The following is a 26,936-nucleotide window of genomic DNA, read 5'->3' as shown; positions in this document are numbered from 1 at the left end:
AGCTACCGCCTGAGGATCTCTTGACCTGGCGCAATACCTTTGTAGCTTTTTGTTGAGACGGGACGCCATCATGTCTATTTGGGGCAATCCCCACCGACTTGCAATCTGTGCGAAGACTTCCTGATGAAGTCCCCACTCTCCTGGATGCAGGTCGTGTCGGCTGAGGAAGTCTACTTCCCAGTTGTCCACTCCCGGAATGAACACTGCTGACAGTGCACTTACATGATTCTCCGCCCAGCGAAGAATTCTGGTGGCTTCCGCCATCGCCACTCTGCTCCTTGTGCCGCCTTGGCAGTTTACATGAGCTACTGCGGTGACGTTGTACGACTGAATCAGCACCGGTCGGTCGCGAATAAGGTCTCCGCTTGACGTAGGGCATTGAATATGGCCCTCAGTTCCAGGATGTTGATGTGAAGATAAGTCTCTTGACTTGACCAAAGGCCTTGGAAATTTCTTCCCTGTGTGACTGCTCCCCAACCGCAGAGGCTCGCGTCCGTGGTCACCAGGATCCAATCCTGAATGCTGAACCTGCGGCCCTCTAGAAGGTGAGCACTCTGCAGCCACCACAGGAGAGAAACCCTGGCCCTGGGGGACAGGGTGTTCCACTGATGCATGTGCAGATGTGACCCGGACCATTTGTCCAATAGGTCCCACTGGAAAGTCCTTGCATGGAACCTGCCAAAGAGAATGGCTTCGTATGTCACCACCATTTTTTCCAGGACTTGAGTGCAATGATGCACTGACACTTGTTTCGGCTTCAACAAGTTCTTGACTAGAGTCATGAGTTCCTGCGCTTTTTCTTCCGGAAGAAAAACCCTTTTCTGGTCTGTGTCCAGAATCATGCCCAAGAAAGACAGGCGCGTCGTAGGATCCAGCTGCGACTTTGGAATATTGAGAATCCAGCCGTGTCGCTGTAACACCTTAAGTGAAAGGGATACGCTGTTCTGCAACTTCTCCTGTGATCTCGCTTTTATGAGGAGATCGTCCAAGTACGGGATAATTGTGAGACCCTGCTTTCGCAGGAGTACCATCATTTCCGCCATTACCTTGGTGAAAATTCTCGGGGCCGTGGAAAGCCCAAACGGCAACGTCTGAAATTGGTAATGACAATCCTGTATCGCAAATCTCAGGTACGTCTGATGAGGAGGATATATGGGAACATGCAGGTATGCATCCTTTATGTCCAGCGATACCATAAAATCCCCCCCTTCCAGGCTGGCGATGACCGCTCTGAGCGATTCCATCTTGAACTTGAACCGTTTTAAGTAAAGGTTCAGGGATTTTGAATTCAAAATGGGTCTGACCGAACCGTCCGGTTTCGGGACCACAAACAGGGTTGAGTAGTACCCCTTCCCCCTCTGAAGCAGGGGAACCTCGGCCACCACTTGTTGAAGACACAATTTTTGAATCGCCTGTAACACTATCTCCCTTTCCAGGGGAGAAGTTGGTAGCGCTGATTTGAAAAACCGGCGAGGAGGCACCTCTTCGAATTCCAGCCTGTATCCCTGGGAAACAATTTCCATTGCCCAGGGATCCACCTGTGATTGAACCCAGATGTGGCTGAAAAGTCGAAGACGTGCCCCCACTGGAGCGGACTCCCTCAGGGGAGCCCCAGCGTCATGCGGTGGATTTTGCAGAGGCCGGGGAGGACTTCTGTTCCTGGGAACTAGCTGTTTTGTGCAGCTTTTTTCCTCTGCCCTTACCCCTGGCAAGAAAGGACGATCCACGTACTCTTTTGCTTTTATTTGAACGAAGGACTGCATTTGATAATGAGGCGCTTTCTTAGATTGTGAGGGAACATAAGGCAAAAAATTCGATTTACCTGCCGTAGCTGTGGAGATGAGGCTCTCTCCAAACAATTCCTCACCCTTGTACAGCAAAAACTCCATATGCCTCTTTGAGCCGGCATCCCCCGTCCACTGTCGGGTCCATAAGACCCGACAGTGGATAGTCCAAAAGGTAGCGAGGAGCAGCTCCAGCAGTGAACCAGGTACAAGTCCAGGCAGTGGGCGACTCAACACAGCGGGAGAGAGACACTCAGCCGCCACAGATGATCAGGTGCAAGCCGGCAAATCCAGGCGGCAGGCGGCTCAATACAGCAGGAGAGAGGAAGGTCCCGTTTCCTAACCCGTCGGGGATATAGACACCAGGCACTCTTGCAAATAAGGTGCTCAGCAAATCAGGATCTGAAAGTAATGTCTCTGCATGGAGACACGTATCCAAGGAGGTGAGTGGTGACCCATTGAAAACAGAAACACAAGAAGTCTGGCGTTTCTGGGAGCATCAGCCATGGAAGATTTTTTATTGAGCAGTTGGTGAAAAGGCCTAACCATTATTAAGGGCAGAAATACAGTATTCCAGCATCGGATATTTAACTACCATGGTAACCCCTTTGGAACGAAGACCTTGAAAGAAACCGCTATATGAGGATATCGACCGTCCCTCACGTGAGTGTTAGGTACGCCCCTCTCTCACAATAGCAGATACCATTTAGATCCTGGTCTTCAACCACCAATTGATAAAGAGCACGTCACATCTTGAAAAGATACCTTTATGGGCATGTCAACACCTGTCTTTTTGTAAGTCAGGTGTGTTTATATGAGAACACTGTCTATATTTGTTGGTTTAAAAAGATCACCAATTCTCTGACCATTCACATTGCCTAGTGAAGCCTACTAGCCTATCGGCAAAAACCGTAGACTACGTTATTGCCTCATTTTGTTTCACGCGATAATACTACACATTGTATACTTCTGTTTAATTTTCCTATTTTTTGAACACGGTTGAGCTCTCTATCAAGTATTGAACATTGAACACCCTTGACTTTCCGTCCGGAGACGGCACAGCTAAGTATTTTTTTGAGCACTCTCATATTCACCATCACCGCTTGAGCGATAGCGCCATCTAGTCCACACCACCACAACTCTTTCGGGTCCATAAGACTCGCCTAGCAGAAATGGACATAGCGTTTATTCTGGAACCCAGTAAACTAATGTCTCTTTGAGCATCCCTCATATATAAGACAGCATCTTTTATATGCCCTAGGGTCATTCAAATGGTATCCTTATCAAGGGTCTCAATATCCGCTGATAAAGAATCTGTCCATGCTGCTACAGCACTACAAACCCAGGCCGACGCAATTGCCGGCCTGAGCAACGTACCAGAATGAGTGTAAATGGACTTCAAGGTAACCTAATGCTTGCGGTCAGCAGGATCCTTGAGGGTAGCCGTATCTTGGGACGGGAGCGCTATCTTTTTTGATAAGTGTGTCAAAGCTTTGTCTACCCTAGGGGAGGATTCCCACCGTATTCTGTCCTGTGACGGGAAAGGATACGCTGTTAGAATCCTTTTGGGAATCTGCAGTTTTTTGTCTGGAGTTTCCCACGCTTTTTCGCATAATTCGTTCAGCTCATGTGAGGAGGGAAAGGTGACCTCAGGTTTCTTTCCCTTATACATGTGTACCCTCGTGTCAGGGACAGGAGGTTCCTCAGTAATATGCAAAACATCTTTAATTGCGATAATTATATATCGAATACATTTAGCCACCATTGGCTGCAATTTTGCATCATCGTAGTTGACACTGGAGTCTGAATCCGTGTCGGTATCTGTGTCAACTATTAGGGATAGTGGGCGCTTCTGAGACCCCGAAGGTCCCGGCGACATAGGGACAGACATGGGTTGACTCCCTGACTGTACCCTAGCTTCAGCTTTGTCTAATCTTTTGTGCAATAAATTAACATTAGCACTTAAAACATTCCACATATCCATCCAGTCAGGTGTCGGCACTGCCGACGGAGACCTAATATTCATACACTCCCCCTCCTCCTTAGGTGAGCCTTCAACCTCAGACATGTCGACACGTGCGTACCGACACACACACACACACACACACACACACACACACACACACACACACACACGGAAGCACTTTTCTGAAGACAGGTTCCCCGCCAGGCCCTTTGGAGAGACAGAGAGAGAGAGAGTATGCCAGCACACACCCCAGCGCTATATGACCCAGGAAAAAACACAGAATGTTTACCCAGTAGCGCTTATGTATAATGTATATGCGCCAATTATGTGCCCCCCCTCTACTTTAAAACCCTCTTACACTGTGTGTCAAGCAGGGGAGAGTCCGGGGAGCTTCCTCTCAGCGGTGCTGTGGAGAAAAAATGGCGCTGGTGAGTGCTGAGGGAGAAGACCTGCCCCCTCGGCTGCGGGCTTCTGTCCCGCTCAAATTTACTAATAACCTGGAGGGGGCTCTTTATATACATGTACAGTACCCAGCTGTACATGTATATATGTGTATTTGCCACCTGAGGTGTTTATTGCTGCCCAGGGCGCCCCCCCTGCGCCCTGCACCCTTACAGTGACCGAAGTGTGTGAGGTGAATGGGAGCAATGGCGCACCGCTTCACTGCTGTGCGTTACCTCTTACGAAGATCATGTCTTCTGCCGCCTCTGAAGTCTTTTCCTCACATACTCACTCGGCTTCTTTCTTCCGGCTCTGCGAGGAGGACGGCGTCGCGGCTCTGGGACGGACGGCGAGGGTGAGACCTGCGTACCGATCCCTCTGGTGCTAATGGTGTCCAGTAGCCTAAGAAACAGAGCCCTGAAACTCAGAGAAGTTGGTCTGTTTCTCTCTCCTCAGTCCCTCGATGCAGGGAGTCTGTTGCCAGCAGGCTCCCTGAAAATAAAAAACCTAACTAAAATACTTTCTTTTACAGGAAACTCAGGAGAGCTCCCTGAAAGCACCCAGTCTCCACTGGGCACAGTATCAAACTGAGGCCTGGAGGAGAGGCATAGAGGGAGGAGCCAGTGCACACCCAGATCCAAAGTCTTTCTTAAAGTGCCCATGTCTCCTGCGGAGCCCGTCTATCCCCATGGTCCTTACGGAGTCCCAGCATCCTCTAGGACATTAGAGAAATGCTTTTACCAAAAAGTGCACATTCAATACATTTACAAATATGTGTATGCAATTCTACAACTACACACTTACGGTAACTATTAAATATTCTAGTGCAGCAGCCACAACCATTAAATATAATATATTAAAATACATTAAAACATTGTTCAACATTTAAATTATATTCAGTCAACATTAAGTGCAAAAGTCTGGCATCTTGGAGCCGTAGAAAAAGAACTTTCTACACTAGATCTCTCAAATTATTCAAACCTGGTGTTTGTCAAATTACTTTCTTTATTCCTGCTCCCAGCCCTCCTCTATCCTTTGACTGTCAGACATTCTGTACTAATACCATTACACTATTTACTATTTTTAGGGGCTCATTTGGAGGCTTAGGCTGATCCGTTAACTATATTGACCTAATTGCAGAGAAAAGTAGTCTCTTCTATACTTGTTTTTTTTATTCCAGCAGTAGCCCAACTCTTGGCTCTCATCTTCTCATCTCTCGCCCTCTTGTCATCTTCCCTCCCAGATCTTTCACCTCTACTGCTACAATGTATTCTTTTTACAGCTATTCCTCATAATTACCTGACCAGTACATGCCAGGTTTTTTTTTTACTATGGTTTCATGTTTAAATACAGAAAGGAGGATCACAAATTATATGTGATCTAAGGTGTGGTGATTACCTGCAGGAATAATCACCAATAATGTTTTCAAGTGACTGTATGTATATATATATATATATATATATATAATTTTGTATTCTTTCAGCTTAGATGTGACAAAATGGCTGACAGGAAATGTCCTGCATTTAACCTCTATACATCTAGGCTGGGGGAGATCTGCAGACCATAAAGTATGAAATGTGCAATGACCAGACCAGAGGTTATAAATACTGATAAGAGGGAGAATTGTATATTGTCCCAAATATAAAATATCTGTGGTCTGGGACCCTGACATGAAGTGGTAAAAGGGGATTGCATTTCTACATCAAAAGCAGATATTGCCAAGCTCTAGACATTGAGGTCTGATAAGCCCAATTCATTTGTTATGTAAACAGGGGGTTTGTAAACAGACCAGGGAAGTGTGACAACAATGTCCTGATTGGAATGGTCAGGAATCTTATTTCCTGGCTAATGTCATAAACCTCTAAAACTTCAAATCCACAACTCCAGGCTTAGGAAGATGTGACACCCAAAGCCCAGAGCTCACTCTATTTGAAAGAGATTCATACAGTATGCCTTTGGGCTACACCCCCTCCCCCTGTCTTTTTCCAAGCACCAATTATGTAAACCTGGTGTATGTGTAGTGTCCAGCAGGGAAGTAGTTAAAAATCCCAATGGAGGGGGCTTGCTGGAGCTGAAGACTATATCTGTCTCCCTCATGGGGACAGAAGGGGTACATCTCTTGGGGACTCAATTTATATGTTGGAGATGACGTGAGTTAATCTGTGAAATCCCCCACAGCAGAAAAACCTAAGTTTATTTGAGTGAGTTAGGTTTTCTGAATTTTTTATTTATTTTCATTTATTGAGATTGTTGTATTCCGTGTGTGTTTTTAAAATATTCTTAATAATCTTTGTAACCTTTTTGCAACTAAAGCTCTGAAATATTCTTGAAATTAAGTATCTAAATTTTGTTCTGATTCTGTGATTCTTATGAACTCAGGGCCCGTGTGGCTCATGTCTACCTATTTTTCTAAGTATTGCAGTGTGTGTGACATGTAAAGCTAAAGACACCTGCAACGTCCGTAATACGTTGAAAAGTCTTTGCTGGTGGCAGCTGAAGGTGTTTGATTAATCCCATGTGTCCAAAAGTGACCCGCACGTCGCATGTGGCAATTCTCAAATTGGCATATTTGTGGAATTGGCTGGCAGCATCTTGACATATAGTATGACTTATTGTTCATCTTATTGACTTATCTTTGCATCATTACACTCAGATTGCCAGTATAGGCTGGATTCAAAGATGTACGCTAATGTAATCACAGCTGCAATCCCGTATGCAGCTAATGTGCGAAAATATGCTAATGCTGTAGCTGCCTTTAAATGTCCTGAGATGTCCAACAGCAGCTAAAAACATGCAGCGGTTGTTGCCAGTCCTTTGATAATCAACTCCCTAAGTGAATGGATGCTGGAACTGAAATGCTGGTCCCAAGTCTTCTGCATATGCGACTGCAGTTGTAGGCTGATACCTTCCATAAAACCAGTTATGACACATCTACCTTTTTGCCACAACTCCCTTTTACCTTGCCCAAATGGTCCCCAACTGTCAATCTTTGTGAATAAATCCTCACTGTGAGCAACATCACAAAGGTACTTTGGTATGCGTGCAGTGTGACCATGGCATATGCATGTTCGGCCCATGATCAATCAACTCTGTAAATATTGGCATTGTGTACATCTCTGAATCAAACCCTATGTTGTTTAAATGCATTGTTACACACTATCCTGCATAAGAACATTTAAAAATAAAATACTGTTATTACAGTAATGGAATAACAGAAATATATGTATTTTTCAATTTAATAAGTATTCATTAAAGCCTCTTGTAATTCTTTTGTCCGAAAAATCAGACTAGATACTGGAAGGATTCTGTTTCAGATTCCCTGGTGCAAAATACACAGATCCTTGTAAAATCGACCCACAAGCATGTTATAAGCACTTGTCACCTTTTTATTCTCATTTTATATTTTGCAGTGTTAAAGAATCTACACCCTGTGCCCCAGAAGGTATGTGTAAATTGTTAAGCACATTTCTACTTGTTTAATAGTAACTTTTGTACTACAGTATATGCTATTATTACATTTTATTGAGTTTTTTTTATATAAACAATATTTCTTGATTAGTGTGTATCTACAGATTCTCATAAATGTGCCTAAAACCCATCTTCCACCACCGAATAGTACCACAGGTGCCGAGACCTTCTTGGTGTATTCTCACAGCTTGGTAACCTGGCTACTACAGTTACTGTTAGTTTGAGAAATTGGGATTTAGGTAAAATGTTACCGAGGTTGGAGTACTTCTTTCACAATAGATATATATTATACTACCAAAGCAAGCTAAATTTAATTAGGGTATCAAGTAGCTGTATTGTCCTAATTGTTGTAATTATTGAGAAGCAAATAATTTGTAATTAAATTATCCTTTAATAATGAGGGTAATGCTAAGTAATAAAATTCAAGTACAGATGCACTTGGCATATATATATATATATATATATATATATATATATATGTATATAAATATAATATCCATACATGTGTGTGTGGGCACATTGGACTGCACACTCTAATACTAAATTTACTGAGGGATGCTTACATGCTGAGATTTGTAGTTCACCACAGAAAAAAAAGAAAATGCTGATGCACACTCTGTAGTGCTTAGTACTGCTAATCAAAATAATTAGAATAAACTCTGCAATATAATATAAAGCAAAATTGAGGTGTTAGCATAATTTTTGGCCAAAAATATGGCTCATTAACTGTGACCATGTGACCTCATCTGTTGCGTCCCAATACTAAGGTTCAAGTCCAGGGCATGGAACTCCCAGTTCAGCAGAGGCCCATATTTTTGGCCAGAATTTATGCTAAGCATCTCAATTTTGCTCCATGTTATATTGCAGAGTTTAATATAATTATTCTGATTAGCAGTGCTAAGTACTAAAGAGTGTGCATCTTTACTTTCTTTTTTTCTGTGGGGACATACTATATCCATGACAGATTTTCTTGAATCGTTATAATAGACACTTTGCTGTAGTTATGCCATGTGCATATTTTTTTGCTTATGGCAACATATCCACTTAAGGTACCCTCAAAAAAAACCCACTAATTTTTATGTATAATAATGCTACTGTATTTTAACTTTTGAGTTGGAAATTAAAAATGGCTATCATTAGGCTATTTCTATGGTTTTCATAATTTTTAAATAGACAACCAAAACAAACATGAGACTCGAAACTTGTCCATTCCATAAAATGTGCCCATACTTGTTTTGATGTTATGATGTTAAAGAAGTGAAAATAGATACAAGAACCTTTTCTTGCTCTTTGATAATTGAGGGGCACTGGCAATATGGGAAGTTATGCATTGTAAGCGTAACTTTGTAGTTGAATAATCTATTTCTAGTGCTTCATAGGTTTCACCTTACTATATGAATAAACTGAGAATCTATTTTAGGGCTGCTGATAGTAACAGTAGCTAAAATATATCAAAACTGAGTACCATCCCAAGAAGAGGATGGGATACCAGAAGAAAATACTCCTTTTGGGGGGCACACTGTGTACAATATGTATAGAAATTATTAAAATATAACTTTTATTCAAACCGAGGTAAAATATATAAGACTTTACTCACAATACAACAACAAAGAGAAATATTTTTATGAACAAATGTGTATGAAAATGTATTGCTGAGGGGTATGTAATAAACCTTCTCTTTCAAAAGAAAAATAGTAATCAGTAAGGGTGATTCATCTTACCGCAAGTGAAAGCTTAGGAATAGTTTTACTCTTAATATTAGTCAACCGTTAAATGTATCACAGTATGGTGTCAATCATGTCTGGATGACATACACAGAGACCAAAATCTCGTCTCGTCATAATTTGAGGATGAGAAATAACAATTTATTATGGTGTCTGTATAAGCCAGAGACACTAATGTCTAGTGGTACCTTTTAAAGTCGTTGAAAAGCATTTCCCAGTTTTCACAAATGACACATTTCATAATATATACACCTTACTGGATTCGGTATGATGTACCTACGGACACAATACCGAAGGTCATAATCCCGACAGCCATTGACCAACAGTCAAAATACAGACACGGTCAAAATATGGACATTCATTATGCCGACATGTTGAAAATGCCAACATAGTTAGAATACCGACATTTGAAATGTCGATATTTCAAAATACCGACATGAGTTTTTCTGGGGATTTTTGGTGTCAATGTAAACATAGGTCGACATGGACACCGTGTAAGTGTACTGCGTCCCCTCGCATGGCTCACTGCACTCAACATCCTTCGTGCATCTCGCTGCACTCGGCACACTATTATATTACCCCTCCAGGTCCACTGGGATGGTAAAGTATGAACAAGTCTGTTTTGGGTCCAAATATTCCATCAAAACACATGTCGGCATTTTAACATGTCAGCATTTCAAATGTCTGTATTCTGACTATGTCGGCATCTTGGACATGTCAGTATAATGAATGTATTTTGACCGTGTTGGTATTTTGACTGTCGGTCAATGGCTGTCGGGATTATGACTGTCGGTATTGTGTCCGCCGGTAAATCAACTGCTACCCACCTTACTGACGCATTTATTAATAATATTCAGAGAGAAAAGCCGTGTAATATATCCTCTGTTTCCTCTTATAATAGTTGGTCTTAGCATCATTGTCTTACTTTACAAGTCTTGTGCGGAATAAACCCCAACACAATTGGGGAATCATTAAGTTGAGTATCTACAATATGTCACCTATTTCATATACAGTACTTATCGCAAAATCAGAAGAAGCTTTTAATTGCATGTAGGTCAGGTATTTAAGTAGGTGCTGTAATGAATTCAAAAGAAAGAATACTATGTTCATTTAATTGTACACTATTTCAACATTTACACCTCAACCTCTACTAATGACCAATTGATTATATCCTAGAGAATCAGCCAACTGAGTCCCACCCTGCAGCAGAAAGTTCCTCTGAGACCAGCTGTTAAACAAGAACATCTGGGCCACTCATAAAATCTTTGGGGGGAAAAATGAAGAAAAAAATGGAAACAAAAATGTGTTATCTATGTGAAATGTTTTTTTTGTGCTTTTATTGGAATCTATGTACTAATATGGTATAATGCTTGAAGTGTCAACTCATGTCCATATGCTTAGCAAAATGTTTGTGAAAGGAAAAGAATGTTGAGCCAGTAATATACATTTATAAGTATAGGGGCTAATGCGGAGTTGGACGCTTACAGTATGTGTCAATGTAGTAATCTCTAAAAAGCTGCAGGTAGAAATAACCTATTGCCCACATGCAAAGTTGTAGAGATCAGAGATCTGATGATGCTTCCCAACCCTGCACCAGTAGCTTAGGCATTAGAACATAAAAACACTCAGGTACACTTAACAGGTCATGCACAAGAAAGTTTGCTAACATCTATATATTAAATCTACAGTATAAGGTTTTTTACTGTGAGACCTATATTGAGAGAATGGCTGAACTTAAAAATATGGTTGAGGTATCAAAATCAAGGGCTTGCCATGTAGATGTGCCAGTCAAAGAGAAAAATGAGATTGGCGCAATGGTTCAGGTGTTGCAGAGCAGCAAAGGTCCCATGTATAGTCTATGGGAGAAGCTTGAATGAGCAATGTAAACATTTGCTCTACCACTAGACCCAAAATATCCACTTTGTCCACTTTGTTTACCTTGCAAAGGGTATTATTGCCCTCATCTACATAAGGCGCTCTGTTTAGTGTCAAACTTTGTTTGTGCATGGTGCTCTAGATCAGTCCTAAAGTAAGTAAATACTTTATTGAATACTTACACTTAACAGAATGTCTCCCTCGCAGCAAAAAAACCCCAAAACAAACAAAAACATAAGAGCCTTACTGGAAGGGGAGAGCCTTTAAAAAAACACACACAAAAAAAAAACCTTACCTTCGATTTTGACGTGTTACCAATAGTTTATTTTAATTGTGAAAAACACATTTATTATTAAGTTTGATTTAAATAAATATCTCTTTAAGATACCAGGTATCACTGACTGTCATGTACAAATGAAAGTAGCAAAACACTGAATAAAAGTATGCTCACAAAATCATATAGTATATAAAAATAAATGTAAAAAATACTTAATAGCTTTAGAGGTACATTCATCAGCCATTCAGAAGTGGCTAGCTAGTTCTGGCGGCTATCATCATTAGTGTGTATGTATGCGAGTCATTAGGCACCTGCAAGTGATATGACTCCTGACAGGTGTTATGCATCTCTGTGCTGTTCTGCCTTAATTTAGAATTACATGAACATGGACTTACATGATTGGCCCACATCCCTCCCTTGGTACATAAGGATGTACAGGTAACAAAATATGCATAAGGATGTAGGCATATGCCTTTTTTTGTGTTTCATGAGCAGTAAAATTGTAGGCATTTGATGCTAAGCAACTCAGCATTAGCCCAACTAATTTTGGATAAATGTGTTGCACATTATTACTGGCATATATGCTGATTGCTGGTTTCACAGTGGTTGCCCTGGACAGAGTTCTGAAGAGGGGGCAGTGCTCTCAGCTATGCAGAACAGCATCAGAATTCATTGTGAGCCAATCCAATGCTACCCTTTCTATGTCTCTACCTTCCTCCTCAAACCTTTCCTGTCCCATCACAGTGAGAACCTGATATCACCATTTAAACAATAGGAGTATAATCACGTTATGATTTGCACTAAATTAATGTTTGAACAATAACTTTTGTCATAAGCAAAATGATTGTAAATAGCATGTGATAAATCCAATGGTTTGTGGGAACTATGTTAACTTTGTGCTCTAGTAATACAAGTTTAATGTCCAGTGTTCAAAATTTTACTGACTTCATATGAGAAGCAAATTCATTATATACATATTTGATGATGTTTTAGATAAAGTAGGAGGCTGTTTTGTGTCTGTAGCTGGTGCTAAGGTCTGAATAAAACATCCGCTTCATTGTCTTTGAACTTCTTTCTAAGTTGGTGCTAAAAACGGGATGCAATCCCGACACCTGCCCGGTATTCCCACTCAGCTGGTGGAAGCACGACACCAACCAAGTCCGTGAAGGGACTCGCTGCCGGGACTCTGGCAGAAGGGATGCCACTGTCTGTATAGTGACAGCCAGCATCCTATCTGCTGGGATATCGCATGTATTCCCTTAGAACAGCAACAATTTTATAAATAAGACAACTATGCTGCCTTTAGCCTGAGAACCTCCAGGTTAGCTAACCGGATATAATAATTACAAATAACAACACTAGTTGTTGGAATTTAAATAAGGTTCTAGATTTTTATTGAATTTTATATATATTAAGACAGGTGGCCTAAGAAAGCATTGTGCAACTTAGCTCTAGCCAAGATGTGCTTCACTAACAGTGATGGACAACTGTACCCCCAATGCAAACTGAGCTTTAAGGCTTACACTACCCTTAGCCTAGCACTACTGGGGACTGACCTTAATGGAGAAGCCGAGGTCCCCTTTGGGCAGTAACAGTTCACTCTGTACATAGGAAGGTGCACCGTAGCAACCACCTGCACTTCCTATTACCCGCGGAGAAACAATTTTTTCCTGTACAGATAAGCCTTGCTAATTTAAATTGATGTAAGATGCTTACAATGTGACAGGTGACAAAACACAAAAAGGGAAGGGTGGCCGGGGAATCCTGAAGAACACAGGAAGTAAAAGAACTTGACCCTCCTTTCTATAAACTCCTAAGACCCTCCCTTTCCAGTGCTATGATAGGCTGACTGGGCCAACTAATATCATCAATAAACTATTTGAAATTAACCAAACTGAAACCACCAATCGGATCCAAGACTAGCCACTTATGCAGCATGATGCAGCCTCCAGCTACCTTAATGGTCATACATTTCTGTTAATGATGTCATGTTGGACCTTTGTTCCAAAGGACTTAAAAAACAGGAGTACAAAATAGTTTACCCACTAGGTAAAGCCATTGTGATTTAGAAAAGATCACGAATACAGTTTCATATGACTATGAACACGTGATATAGGATGACCCAGGACTGCATTGTCTCATTATTGTATTGATGTAGTGTTACATATTCGTTTTCAAAATAAACTATTTAGATGCAGACTGTTGGTCTATTTGGTTGATTTATTTCTGAACAATATACAATATATAGCAGTAAATAAAAAAAATACTAGTATCACAGCAAACATAATTATTTTTTATAGTTTATACATTTTTGCAGTAATACAGCTAATTTTATTACATTTCATTTTCAGCAGGATAGTATGGCAAAACCTGTAGCTTTATAGAACGTGAGGAAATATTTTTTATTGTACATTGTATAATAGCCAGATAGGAAAGTGTAGCCAGTAAAACACCATGAGAGAAGAATAGACATAATAAAACAATTACAGTAGGAGGTGGAACTACTATACGCAGGACATTATTTGGTTCAGTTTTACTACATAAACACAGGGAGTGTATTGTCTCACAGTGTATCCTGCCAGAAGGTAGCAACACACACACACACACACACACACACACACACACATACAAACACACACACACACACACACACACACACACACACACACCTAAACATGCCCACACACATTCACATGCAAACATTAATAAGCACACGCACATGCATGCAGGACACACACATACAGTACATAGCATATATAGACATGAATATAAAAGAACCAAATGGTAGGGATCAGTTTAACTGGGTGCACTCAATCCCATACATATAGAAAATGTGTATAATTTTGTATAATTTCCTTTATTTTGATTTCATAAGATACCAATACCCAAATGGGATATATCAACTTTATTTTTGTCCCATATGAAGTATTATTTTGACCTATATACAGGTTGAGTATCCCATATCCAAATATTCCGAAATACGGAATATTCCGAAATACAGACTTTTTTGAGTGTGAGTGAGATAGTGAAACCTTTGTTTTTTGATGGCTCAATGTACACAAACTTTGTTTAATACACAAAGTTATTAAAAATATTGTATTAAATGACCTTCAGGCTGTGTGTATATGAAACATGAATGAATTGTGTGAATGTAGACACACTTTGTGTACTACACAAAGTTATAAAAAATATTGTCTAAAATGACCTCCAGGCTGTGTGTATAAGGTGTATATGTAACATAAATGCATTCTGTGCTTAGATTTAGGTCCCATCACCATGATATCTCATTATGGTATGCAATTATTCCAAAATACGGAAAAATCCCATATCCAAAATACCTCTGGTCCCAAGCATTTTGGATAAGGGAGACTCAACCTGTATAAGGTCAGAAAAAGCGAAATATATAAAAACAATTAAAGATAGAGAAAACGTGATAAGAAGAAAAATGACAAGAAAAATTCCTGTCTGTGTGAAAAATAATAAAAAGTATTAAACTCAACTGTCTATTATTTGTATATCTCTTTGTTATAATTTTGGGATAAAATCCACCTCCCTATTATTTAGAAAATCCAATTGAAGTACATATACTATTTCACTTATTATGTGTACCTCTATACTGTTAAGATCACTCACCGGCTCCAATGCAATCACTCACACTTCACTGTGAGTGATTGCATTGGAGCCGCTGAGTTATGCGGCAACGGACGGGAGATTTGAAAATCTCCCGCCCGCTAAGATGATTGGAATAGGAGCATCCTGCACGTTCCTAATGGCTCCCCTACCCTATATAAACTGTAAAGAGGCGGGCGATGCATGCTAGAGCCCTGACAAAGCTCTAACATAGAGCAAAATGCTCATAGGGAATTGCCGTGCGCCGTCCTTTGAAATACTATATACAGTATGTAGAGGGAGATTCAAATGTTTGAAAAGTCAGTTGGGAGTCTGTTTTTTCCTATCTAATAGACAGGGATGTATGGGATTAAGTGCACCCAGTTAAACTGATCCCTACCATTTGGTTCTTTTATGTTTATTCTTTAGATCAGGGGGTTGCACCGATAGGATGTAATAAATGTGGATTTAATTAACAATTTGAATCCCTCATGATATAATTTATTACTAAAGGTTTTGGTGCGGGAAACTACTTTTCCTCAAAATAGACATAAATATGATAGAAGCAAGAACCTATGCACAGTCATATAAAGTGACATGTATGCATGCAAATGCATGCACAAACACATGTATGCTCACGCAGAGATACATGCACACTGGAGAGACCATATACTCTTCAGTTTACACCTAAGTTGTTTCCTTCATCCATTAAAAATAATCGTTAGGACCACATCCACTAAGACCCATGCTAGTGGTAGCCACAACAAGCTTTCCCACATTGTGCGTGTAGTTCCATAACTCCTTCTCTTTTGGGTGGCTAACGATCAGAGTAAGAGAGGGGCTTGTGATTGAATAAACAAAAGGTGTTAATGACATGTAATACAACCCCAAAGGCTTCAATTGTCATACAAACACCACAATGCTCTGCACATGACAGTACTGTATGTTGTCAAAGACAGAAACAAGAGACACATTTTATCAGACAGCAGTTTATGAGGTACTGTATAGGTGAAAAACAGATTGAGATCTTTGGGATTTATTTACTAAGCCTTGAATGGAGATAAAGTGGGCGGAACTCCCAGCCAACCAGCTTTTAACTGTCCTTTTTCAAACCTATCCTGTGACATGGCAGTTAGAAGCTGATTGGTTAGTACTTTATCTCCGTCTACTGTATCGACACCCAACTAAGGGGTCTATTTACTAAGCCTTGGATGGAGATAAAGTACCAGCCAATCAACTCCTAACTGTCATTTTTCAAACACAGCCTGTGACATGGCAGTTAGAATATGATTGGCTGGTACTTTATCTCAGTGGACTTTACCTCCATCCAAGGCTTAGTAAATAGACCCCTTAGACCCGTGTGTATATTATTGCTCATGGCTTAGTAAAAGGAATAGAATAGTTTCCCATTCATACCACTACAGTACATAATATACCAGTAAAGAGTTTTACTCTAAAGAAACTTCTCATTAAGCGTAAAGTAGCTCATCAGTGGATCTTCTGTGTGATGGACCCTTCACCATGCTACCCATTTTGTTCCTAAGCTACATTGCATTATATGGCTTTCTAACTGATTTCTGCTATATTTTTTCAAATGTTACTCTTATTATAACCTGCTCCGTAATGATATAATAATCCGCACTGAATTTTCTGGATATCCTGTCATCAGCCTACACCTATTATTTGTTGCATTGTTAAATGAAAGCATTGCATTACGTTGCAGCAGATATTCTTCTGAGGATTTATATCCAATATACTTGGAAACTAACACCCCTTTCACACTGCCAATGCCGGGAATTGGAAACGGGTCTTTCCTGGGTGGGATACGGCATTGGACCCTAACTGCTGGCTTCCCGACCCGGCAATATTCCGGGCCGGTTGCCATAGTGGCAGGGTCAGAGCTGGCAGTGGGGGCGGAGGCAGCGCTGCGAGATGAGCTCATCTCCGTGCCTCCTCGCCCTATGTAGTGAACGGGTCCTGGGTCGCATTGACCCGAGAAGCCGTTCATGCTGCCACTGACCTGGCATTTAACCCAGGAATAACACAGCTTTATTCCCGGGTTGAATTACCGGGTCAGGCGACCTGGGAATTCGACCGTGGCCCTTTCACATCGCACACCGACCCGTGTCAACCCGGCAATAAGCCGAGTCGATACCGGGTTGTTTGTGCGGTATGAAAGGGGTATAAATTATACAGTACAGAGATACCTTATTTGGCTCTAAATGTTTCTGAGTTAGTGAACTATTGTACTCTGATATTTCCATTATTTATGTAAAGGTTACTTTTAACATTATACCACATGAGATCCACTGTGGCACTTTTGTAACTGTGTACTGAAATTCTTAATGATCTTTTAGTGTTAATAAAATGGGAACGGGTAGTTATTAATACATCGGTTTCATGGGTAGACCTGCTTAGTAGTTATTCACTAGATTATTGTTCTAATACAGTATATTGGGTAACTTTTCTATTAAAAAATGAGTTTACATTATTACATTCTAATTGGGACTGGACCAAATACATTTAGCCCTGTACACTGACATAATGTATAATTTATCAGCTGCTGCCCACATGCAATAAAGTAGCACTGTGAGCTATTACATATTACACACACAGATTGTTATACCATCCTGTGCTCCAAGTACTGTATTCATTTATGTTCCTATACATCCAAAAGCTTGGGCTATACACACTAATTACCAACCATGTACTCATGCACATAGCAGTCAGTTTACCATATACTGTACAATATGTTCATACATACCACACTGTGCCCCAAATACAATAAAGCAATGTTGATATTTTGATTTTCATGGAAGATGGATTTGTGGCTCCTTCTGTACAGATATTATGACTACGGCTACCATTAATGCTGCCACAGAGGTCACCAAATGAGGAAGAGAGATAACAACAGTAATTGCAGCTCAGATGTCTGGGTCCAGCTGTAATATGAGATAGTATTTAAATGGTGTAGCAGCCAAACCAGGGTTGCTAGACCTACATAATCTTTCCTGGACATCCCCACTTAAAAATGAATTACTTTACTCACCACTGTCACCCAGTCACTAGCAGTGGGTGACACTGGAGCTATCATGTAATCAATTTTCCTTTTCCTGCATCATACAGTAGACAATGGAAGAAAACCACTGAGTGGAAACTTTCAGCTAAATTATCAATTCCAATAGGGTTTATTTTTAGGAGGCCAATAACAATGGAAGTTGGACAGAGGGGCTGATGCAGAGTTGCTCTCAAGTCCATTTTGTGGATGATGTTAGAGTTTTAAGCATTGTTTATGTACTGTAGCCAAACATACACATCTATGGGCAATTCATCATATGCCTCTCACTCACATCTCCATGTAGCTGAATGGGTACAACGGGGTAGCTATATGAAATTCACATGTAGGAAAAATATAGCGAGAACATATTGGGGACTTGTAGATGGAATTGTAGGCTATGATTATTGTGCATACGCAAAGATCTCTTGCAACAAGGATAGGTCTGGCACAATACACAGTGATAATAATGACTATGAAGCCAAATGTATGGCTATGGGTACTACAGTCCCATACAGGGCCGGTTCGAGGGCCCTCGGCGCCCTGGGCAGGGAATGGGGGCGTGGCTTAATACATGGGGCGTGGCCAGTTACACCCCCTGTACAGTAAAAGCGCCGCTTAAATGCTGAGCGGTGTGCGATGACGTCATCGCGCACCGCACACCAAAAGGTCCTCTACACGAAGGGAAACTAGACGCGTAGCGTCTAGTTCCCTTCGCGGAGAGGACCTTTGCTGTGCGGTGCGCAATGACGTCATCGCGCACCGCTCAGCAAAGGTCCTCTCCGCGAAGGGAAACTAGACGCTACGCGTCTAGTTCCCTTCACAGGGGACCACAGCCGGGACCACAGCCGCAGAGCCGGGGGACACAGCGGGCAGCGGAGGGCACAGCAGTGACGGATCTTGCCAGGGTGTGGCGCCCTCCGGATGGCACCAGCGCCGTCCGGAAGGCGGCGCCCTGGGCAACAGTCCTGCTTGCCCGTGGCAAGATCCGCTACTGGTCCCATAGCTATGCACAACTTGTCATATAACTGTATATACATACTCAGACTTTGGCTGGTGCTTACTGGGTTTTCTGACTCACCCTGCTTGTGTCTAACATTTTCTGGCCTGTCCCAGTCAGTGATCTCCTTCTTGTGACAGGCTTTCGGCTTTTCCTGCAGTTTATGCTTGCAGTCATGTGACCACTAACATCACAGGGATGGTAAGTTTTAATAACTGCTCCTATATAAACCAGCTTCTAGCTAGAGATGTTTTCTGGGTTTTTGGCTTCCCTTTGTGTCTCCAGTCTCCCTGTTTAATTTTGCTAATGATCTTTGTTTATGTTACATCTTGATACCAGACATGCTCCTTCTACAGTCACTTGGTACTGTATTAGTTATTACTGTTGCTGAATCTACATGGTGGCTATAAACATCCTGATGTGCCTGCTCAATCTACCTGACTTTGCTTCCAGAGACTACTTGTCAGCCTACCATGCTAAGAACCACCTAGCCCAGGTTCAGCAGAGCCCAAACCTCCGTTTACGGGTTCTATGAGAATACCACTGCTATGATAGATGCTGCACCTCTATTGGTGGTGTGGTCTTGTTGCTCATAGTAAATCTTAGCATGTAGGATCAGTTTTCATATCTGTGGAATTAGTGTGATAGAATTGTCTGCCCATACGAATGGATTCAATCTCTGTCCATACGATTCAAGACTCAATCAATCTCCTTAGGACCTGCTGCATCATCTAGTTGCATGAGTGGATAAACAAGCATCCAATCAGAGGCAGATGATGCAGTGTTTGGAATCTCGTATACAATGTAAGAATAATATGCAGTTTTTACCTACTCCCATGAACTCAACCCTAATTACAATTGCTCCTTCCATTCCAGCAAGTGTGTCAACTGAAGTCAGGTTTCCCAAACCAGCAAAATATAACAGAGATAAAAAAAAAAAGGCCAGTATTTAATTCAGTTTGATATCCAGCCAACTAACTTCTCTGCAGAAAAAGCCAATGTTTCCTATAAGGGAAAGGGATAATTCCTGGTTATATGTCTGAAGGATTTTATGGGCCTATCAGGAAAATATTTAATAACCTCAGTTCCTTTGATGATCTTCCTTCTTTGTGTCTTAAAGTAGATTTGTCATTTAGAGAAAGAGTCCAAGAAAAGGAGAACTAGAATCAAGTTAGCATCTTATTTCACTATGCATCTCATCCCCTCCAGATAAACTCATGCAAATAATGAGGTCTCGGATTACACCCAAAGAGTGAAAGAATTTTTTTTTTTTATAACCTATGCTTGTATTAAGGCAGGGGCATAGCCAGAACTTTGTGGGCCCCATAGCAACATTTTGAAGGGGCCACCATCCCTATCCTTCTAAAGAGACACTTCTCTGCAGCAGTTGTTCATTTTATGCACTATAATTTTGCCCTAGTTCATTTTCTGAACCATAGTAGAGCCTTATTTAATGTTATGCCCCATAGTAGTGCCCTAGTTTCTTTTATGAATTGCAGTAGTGCTTAAGTTCACCCTATGTCACATTTCAGAGCTGCCAGTACACATTATGCTGGACAGTATCCCCAATTCAAATTATTATATATTACTCCCTGTTCATATTGTGCAACATTACAGTGCCCGGTTCATATTATATAACATTAAAATGCACTCCAGTTCATTACAATGAGCAGGTCCAGGGGCATACCTAGGTACATTGCAGGACCCAAGGAAAAAGTTTGACAGGATCCCTACGTACCACTCAATTGCGAAAAATTTATATAATACATGTAACTTTGACAGGGAAGGTGGGCCCCTCTCAGCTCTGGGCCCCATAGCAGCTGTACTGCCTGCACCTATGGTAGCTACGCCCTTTTATTGAGGAGAGTTTTGGTATGTCATCTCTTCACATACAAAGCATCTTGTGCAATCGTTAAACAGGAAATCCTAACTTGTCCCATGGAGGAAGGTCATGTTAGGTACTATTGAATACGATTTCAACTTAAGCCTCTCACAAAGTAAGGCTGGGGGGTTTGTCATATAGAAAACAAAAAAGGAATTGTTACTTTTCACTATATATCACATCTATTAAGAAGCAATTCATGTATACTTACCTTTCCGGCAAAACGATTCACTGTCCAGGTCTTCGGCAGTCACTGTCTACTCCTGCGGTCCTCTGTGAAGCGTGGAGTCGGCAATCAAGTCCATGTGCTGGCGGCAGAGGTTCTGGGAGGCTGTAGTGGCTGCTGGGTGTTCAGGGGGTGGTGTAAGTGCCAGATGCCAGGCATTAAGCTGTCCTTCCATTTCTGAACGGATGTTCAGATTAATGCTGTCCTGAGATGGCACATCTAAACCCACAGGAGAAGTGAAAAGTACAGCTTTCCATCCTTTCATGAATCACACCATACTAAAGTATGTCCAAATCAGTAACCATCCCCATGCCTCTGAGCCTAGGCTGGTATTGGAAAATAGGGGATAAAAATGACATGGGGTCCCCCCTATTTTCCAATAACCAATGCTATGCTGAACCAGCCAGGTCCTAAGGATGTTGTTTCCTGGGGTAGACAACTGCACTGTCTTACAGCAGCCTAAAGTGTGACACACCAGTTCAATGTGTTTAGTGGAAATAGCCTCAGTTACTGTATTTTTATTTTGAACAAAATTAAAACAAAACATAAACATAAATCCTAGTCCATCTGGGCACTAACTATACACAAGGTTTTCCTATCTATGTGTGAGAAGGACCTACTGTCCAATTTACCAAACAGCAGTTCTACACAGTACTCACTTCATGCAGTATTAGTGTCTTTCTCTTGGGTATGGGTCATTAGGTCTACCACACTTAGATCGACAGTCATTAGGTCGACCACTATTGGTTGACATGCAATAGGTCGACATGGTCAATGGATCGACATGGTTGGTAGATAAACATGTACTAGGTCGACATGGAAAAAAGGTCGACGTGAGTTATTTGACTGTTTTTGGTGTAGTTTTCTTTGTAAAGTGACGGGGAACCCCAATTTGTGCAACTTACTGACTCATCACTAATTTTCTTACTTCCTGATTGATACTGCATGTTACGAAGCTGAAATTTAACATACAGAAGGAGCCGCACTCATCTATTACGGCTCTATCGCATACGAGCACTCACGGCGTGACTAGGCGAACCATTTGCCTAGTCATGCTGGGAGTGCACAGAGACGCTCCAATTCTAGTGAATGGGGAACGTGCGCATCACGGACGTGCACGCCCCAGACACAGTGACAGGCACGCCCGGGGCGGGGCACATCCAGGCACAGACGGAGCCATGATTAGCGTGGCTCCATCTGTAGGTATTCTTCAGGTGGGAAATAGGAAAATATGTACTTAGAATTTTAATAAACCTTCCCTAAGGAGATGAAAGGGGGGTTGACATAATGACATAATTACCAATGCGTGGCTTCCATTGCGTGAACAATAATGCCCAAAAAGACAATTGGATAAAAATTTGGATTGCAACTCCAGTGTGTAGAATTTCATTAACTACAAAAATGTTCAGTCACTTTTTATCGTATCTCTCACTCACTCACTGACTGACTCATGACTAATTCACTTACTTCCCGATGTGTTAGGAAGCAGAAATCTTACATAGATATTCTTCAGGTGGGAAGTAGGAATACTACATAATTAGAATTTTAATAAACCTTCCCTAAGGGGATGAACAGGGTGTTGACTTAATAACATCATCACTGATGCGTGGCTTGCGTGAACAATAACGCCCAAATGGACAATCGGATCAAAGTTTGGATTGCACCTCCAGTGTGTAGAATTTAATAAATGACAAAGATGGTCCTGTCACTTTTTACCATATCTGCTATGGCTGCTCTTCGGGTAACCCCAGGAACCATGGATTACTATTAACTTACATTTAGTCATCTCAAATATACATCTCTATACATTTACCAAATTTGTAACAGTCATTTATATATACAAATGTGAAAATCAGAAACTCCCGTGCGAAGAACGGGTAGAACAGCTAGTATGTGTATAAAGCAAGGTATATTTAATACTATGTGCCATAGGATGTGAAGTTAATTATGTTAACTCCAGCAGGGAATAGGTGTTGATTAGCAGGTCTTTTGGTGGACAAACATCTTCTTTGAAATGCAAACTAAAGTTTGGAGAAAAGAAAGTTTGTGCTTTTCAGAATCTCCTGTTGTATGATAAGCCAAGCTAGTTTTGGCCTAGAGATAAGAAAGACAAAATAGGATGCTAAATCAAATTGGGTTTTACGAATGCAAACAATTTGATTTAAGATTTCCTAGGCTGCACTATTTAAGATGCTGATTTTTATTTAAACAATGCAGAATTTTGTCTATGTGTGAAAGGAAGATGGAAATAGATTTATCCAGTTATCTCCTTTTGAAATGTAATATTTATTTATTTATTTATTTATTGTGTAAGATAGTTTGATTGGATGGAAAATAACCCAGGTGTAGGTAAAGAGAATGATAGCGTTTTATTTTCATCTGTACTGAAAAACAAATTAGTCAGTTCATAATTTTATATGCATGATTCATATCTGCAAAACCACATGATTAGGAGGTACATTGCAAAGCAAATGACAGTTAATATAATAAACTTTATATTGTGGCTTGCCAGTCCTAAAAAGGATTCTACTAGATGGGACAGACAGACTGACTACTGATAGTGTGTTTTCTTGACTAGTGACAGTGACAAATAATTAAATATATATATATATATACACATATATATATATATATATATATATATATATATATATATATTTATACAGGTTGGGTATCCCTTGTCCAAAATGCTTGGGACCAAAAGTATTTTGGATATCATATTTCTCTGTATTTTGGAATAATTGCATACCATAATGAGATATTATGGCGATGGGACCTAAGTCTAAGCACAGAATGCATTTATGTTTCATATACACCTTATACACACAGCCTGAAGGTCATTTTAGCCAATATTTTTAAAAACTTTGTGCATTAAACAAAGTGTGTGTATATTCACACAATTCCTTTATGTTTCATATACACCTTATACACAAAGCCTGAAGGTCATTTAATATTTTTAATAACTTTGTGTATTAAACAAAGTTTGTGTACATTAAGCCATCAGAAAACAAAGGTTTCACTTTTTCACTCTCACTCAAAAAATTCCATATTTTGGAATATTCCATATTTCAGAATAATTGGATATGGGATAGCAACTATATATGTCTTACCAAAGATGCACAAAGACCCTGTACACCCCCCTGGGCCTCCAATAATATCAGGTTGCAATAGCTTAACAAGAAATTTATCAGCACTAGTAGATTTTTATTTACAGCCATTAGTTAATACCACTAGAGCCTATCTGAAAGATATAAGTGATGTTTTAAGGAAAATTTCTACCTATGAATGGAGGGAGGGTGACTTGCTGTGTAGTGAAGATGTAAGCACCCTCTATACCATCATAGAGATGTATGCTGGTCTTTTGGCAGAATCCTACTTTCTGGAAAAAAGTAATTTGGGCGATCAATTAAAATCTTTCATTTTGGAAAGCATTAAGGTTATTTAAAAAAAAAAAAAAATATTTTGATGGCTCCTTTTATTTTCAGCTGGTGGGCACTGCCATGGGCACTAGGTTTGCCCCCAGTTATGCAAATTTATTTATGGCATACTGGGAAGATCAACAGATATGGAAAGATGATGGTCTGGTGGCGAACCTGATGTCAGGGCAGCGCTTTATTTATGACATTTTATTTATTTGTTGTGGTGATGAGACCTCCTTTTTAAAGTTTTGTACTGAGTTAAATTCTAATAACTTGTCTTTACACTTGTCTTTACTCATAGTAAAGCTTAAGTATTCTTTTTGGACCTAAATCTATATATAAAACATAGGAAGCTTAATACTAAGACGTATAGAAAACCGATTGATTCAAATGGGTTTATAGAGAGGACCAGCCCTCATCACGCAAATTGGTTAGATGGCATACCTTTTGGCCAATTCTCTTGAATAAAAAAGAACTGTTCGGATCCCATTATCTGTGAACAACAGCTAGATGATCTTAATAACAGATTTTTAGCTAGAGGCTATATGCCTAATCTTTTACAAAAGCCAGAAGTAGGGTTAATACTATTGAGAGAGAGGATTTAATTAAACAAGAACAATCAGGCAGCCTATAAACTAAATGGGGAAAATGTAGAGATAACGGTAGTTGAAATAGATTTGGGAATGCTCATCGATAATAAACTTGGTAGCAGTACGCAATGTCGAAATGAAGCAGAAAAGGTTAATAAGGTGTTATCATGCATAAAACGGGGTATGGAGACAATGGATGAGATGGTAATCCTGCCTCTGCATAAATCATTGGTGCGGCCACACCTGGAATATTGTGTACAGTTTTGAACACCATACTATAAAAAAGATATCTTGGAACTCGAAAGGGTTCAGAGGCAAGCCACTAAACTGGTTAAGGGGTTAGAGGCACTGGATTATGAGGAAACACTTAAAAGGCTTGATATGTTCACACTGGAAAAGAGGCGACTGAGAGGGGACATTATTAATATTTGTAAATACATTAAGGGACAATACAAGGATTTATCAAATGATTTGTTAAAAAAAAAACTACATAGGACACGAGGACACCCCCTGAGGTTAGAAGAGAAAAAAAATCCATACTCAACGGAGAAAAGGGTTCTTCACAGTAAGAGCAGTAAGGATTTGGAATTCTCTCCCAGAGAAGGTAGTAATGGTGGACTCAAACAATAAGTTTAAAAATGGATTAGACAAATTCCTAGTGGGAAAAAATATCCAGGGATACAGCATTTAATTAATATAACAAATAAATAAATAAATATATATATATATAAAAAATGTAATATAGGTTGAACTCGATGGACATTTGTCTTTTTTCAACCTCAACAACTATGTAACTATGTAACTATGTAAAAAAGTCATCTGATAAAAGCAATAACAAATTTGAATGGGCTTTCATTAGTCAATATAATGTTTGCCACAAAGCTGTAGAAAGAGTTTTTAAAATGAATTGGAATCTATTGAGATAAGATCATGTGATAGGAACTGTAATCCCTGAATGACCGGTGTTTATCTATAGAAAGGATAAATTGGTATCAAATACTTTAGATGGTGAACCCAGACAAAGCATACAAACTAAAGGGTTCCACAGATGTGGCATATGCCTTTTATATAGAACAGTGAAATCTAATAAGGGCACTTTTAAACACTTTGAGGCTAATAAGACATAACCAATTAAGGAATTCATCACATGCAACTACAGAAATGTAGTTTACGTGCTGGAGTGTGCATGTGGTCTTACTGTATGTATGTGGGGAAAATCTCGAAGTGTCTCAAGGTCCGGCTTGCAGAGCATATATACAATATCTGTAAGGCCTTAAGATGTATACAGTGTCGGCTCATTTAAAAAAAATACACAAATGTAAAGAGTGCTTAAAAATGTCTGTTGAATCCAGCAAATTTTACAAAAATGGCGTACCAGGGATATAGACAAACATCTGTCATAATCAGAAATGAAGTGTATTTTTGAATTAAGAACCCTTGTTCCCAAGGGACTTAATGTGGATTTTGAGTTAAAATGTTTTTTTGGCATAATTAATCCCATATCCATTTTTTTATTAACTCTATATCAGCACTTTAAAGGTTTTCAGCACCTCTCGGCACGTTACTCACTATTGATGCATGCCCGCACTTTAGGTGGTCAGATTAGTACTGTATTTTATA

At 40.2% G+C, this 26,936-nt stretch overlaps 1 protein-coding gene across 1 annotated transcript in view; it reads left to right on the top strand.

Annotated features, from left to right (window-relative positions):
* LOC135057272 (keratin, type I cytoskeletal 19-like) overlaps positions 1–26,936 on the top strand; it is a 93,014-nt gene that overhangs the window by 54,399 nt on the left and 11,679 nt on the right. The window contains exon 8 of the mRNA XM_063963162.1: positions 7,602–7,633. Coding sequence (XP_063819232.1) covers positions 7,602–7,633 — 32 coding nt within the window. The remainder of the gene's footprint in view (positions 1–7,601; positions 7,634–26,936) is intronic.

Source organism: Pseudophryne corroboree, chromosome 3 (assembly GCF_028390025.1).
Source record: "Pseudophryne corroboree isolate aPseCor3 chromosome 3, aPseCor3.hap2, whole genome shotgun sequence".
Lineage (NCBI taxonomy): Eukaryota > Metazoa > Chordata > Amphibia > Anura > Myobatrachidae > Pseudophryne > Pseudophryne corroboree.
The sequence above is the reverse complement of the archived record's forward strand: the minus strand, read 5'-3'. Positions and strand labels throughout refer to the sequence as shown.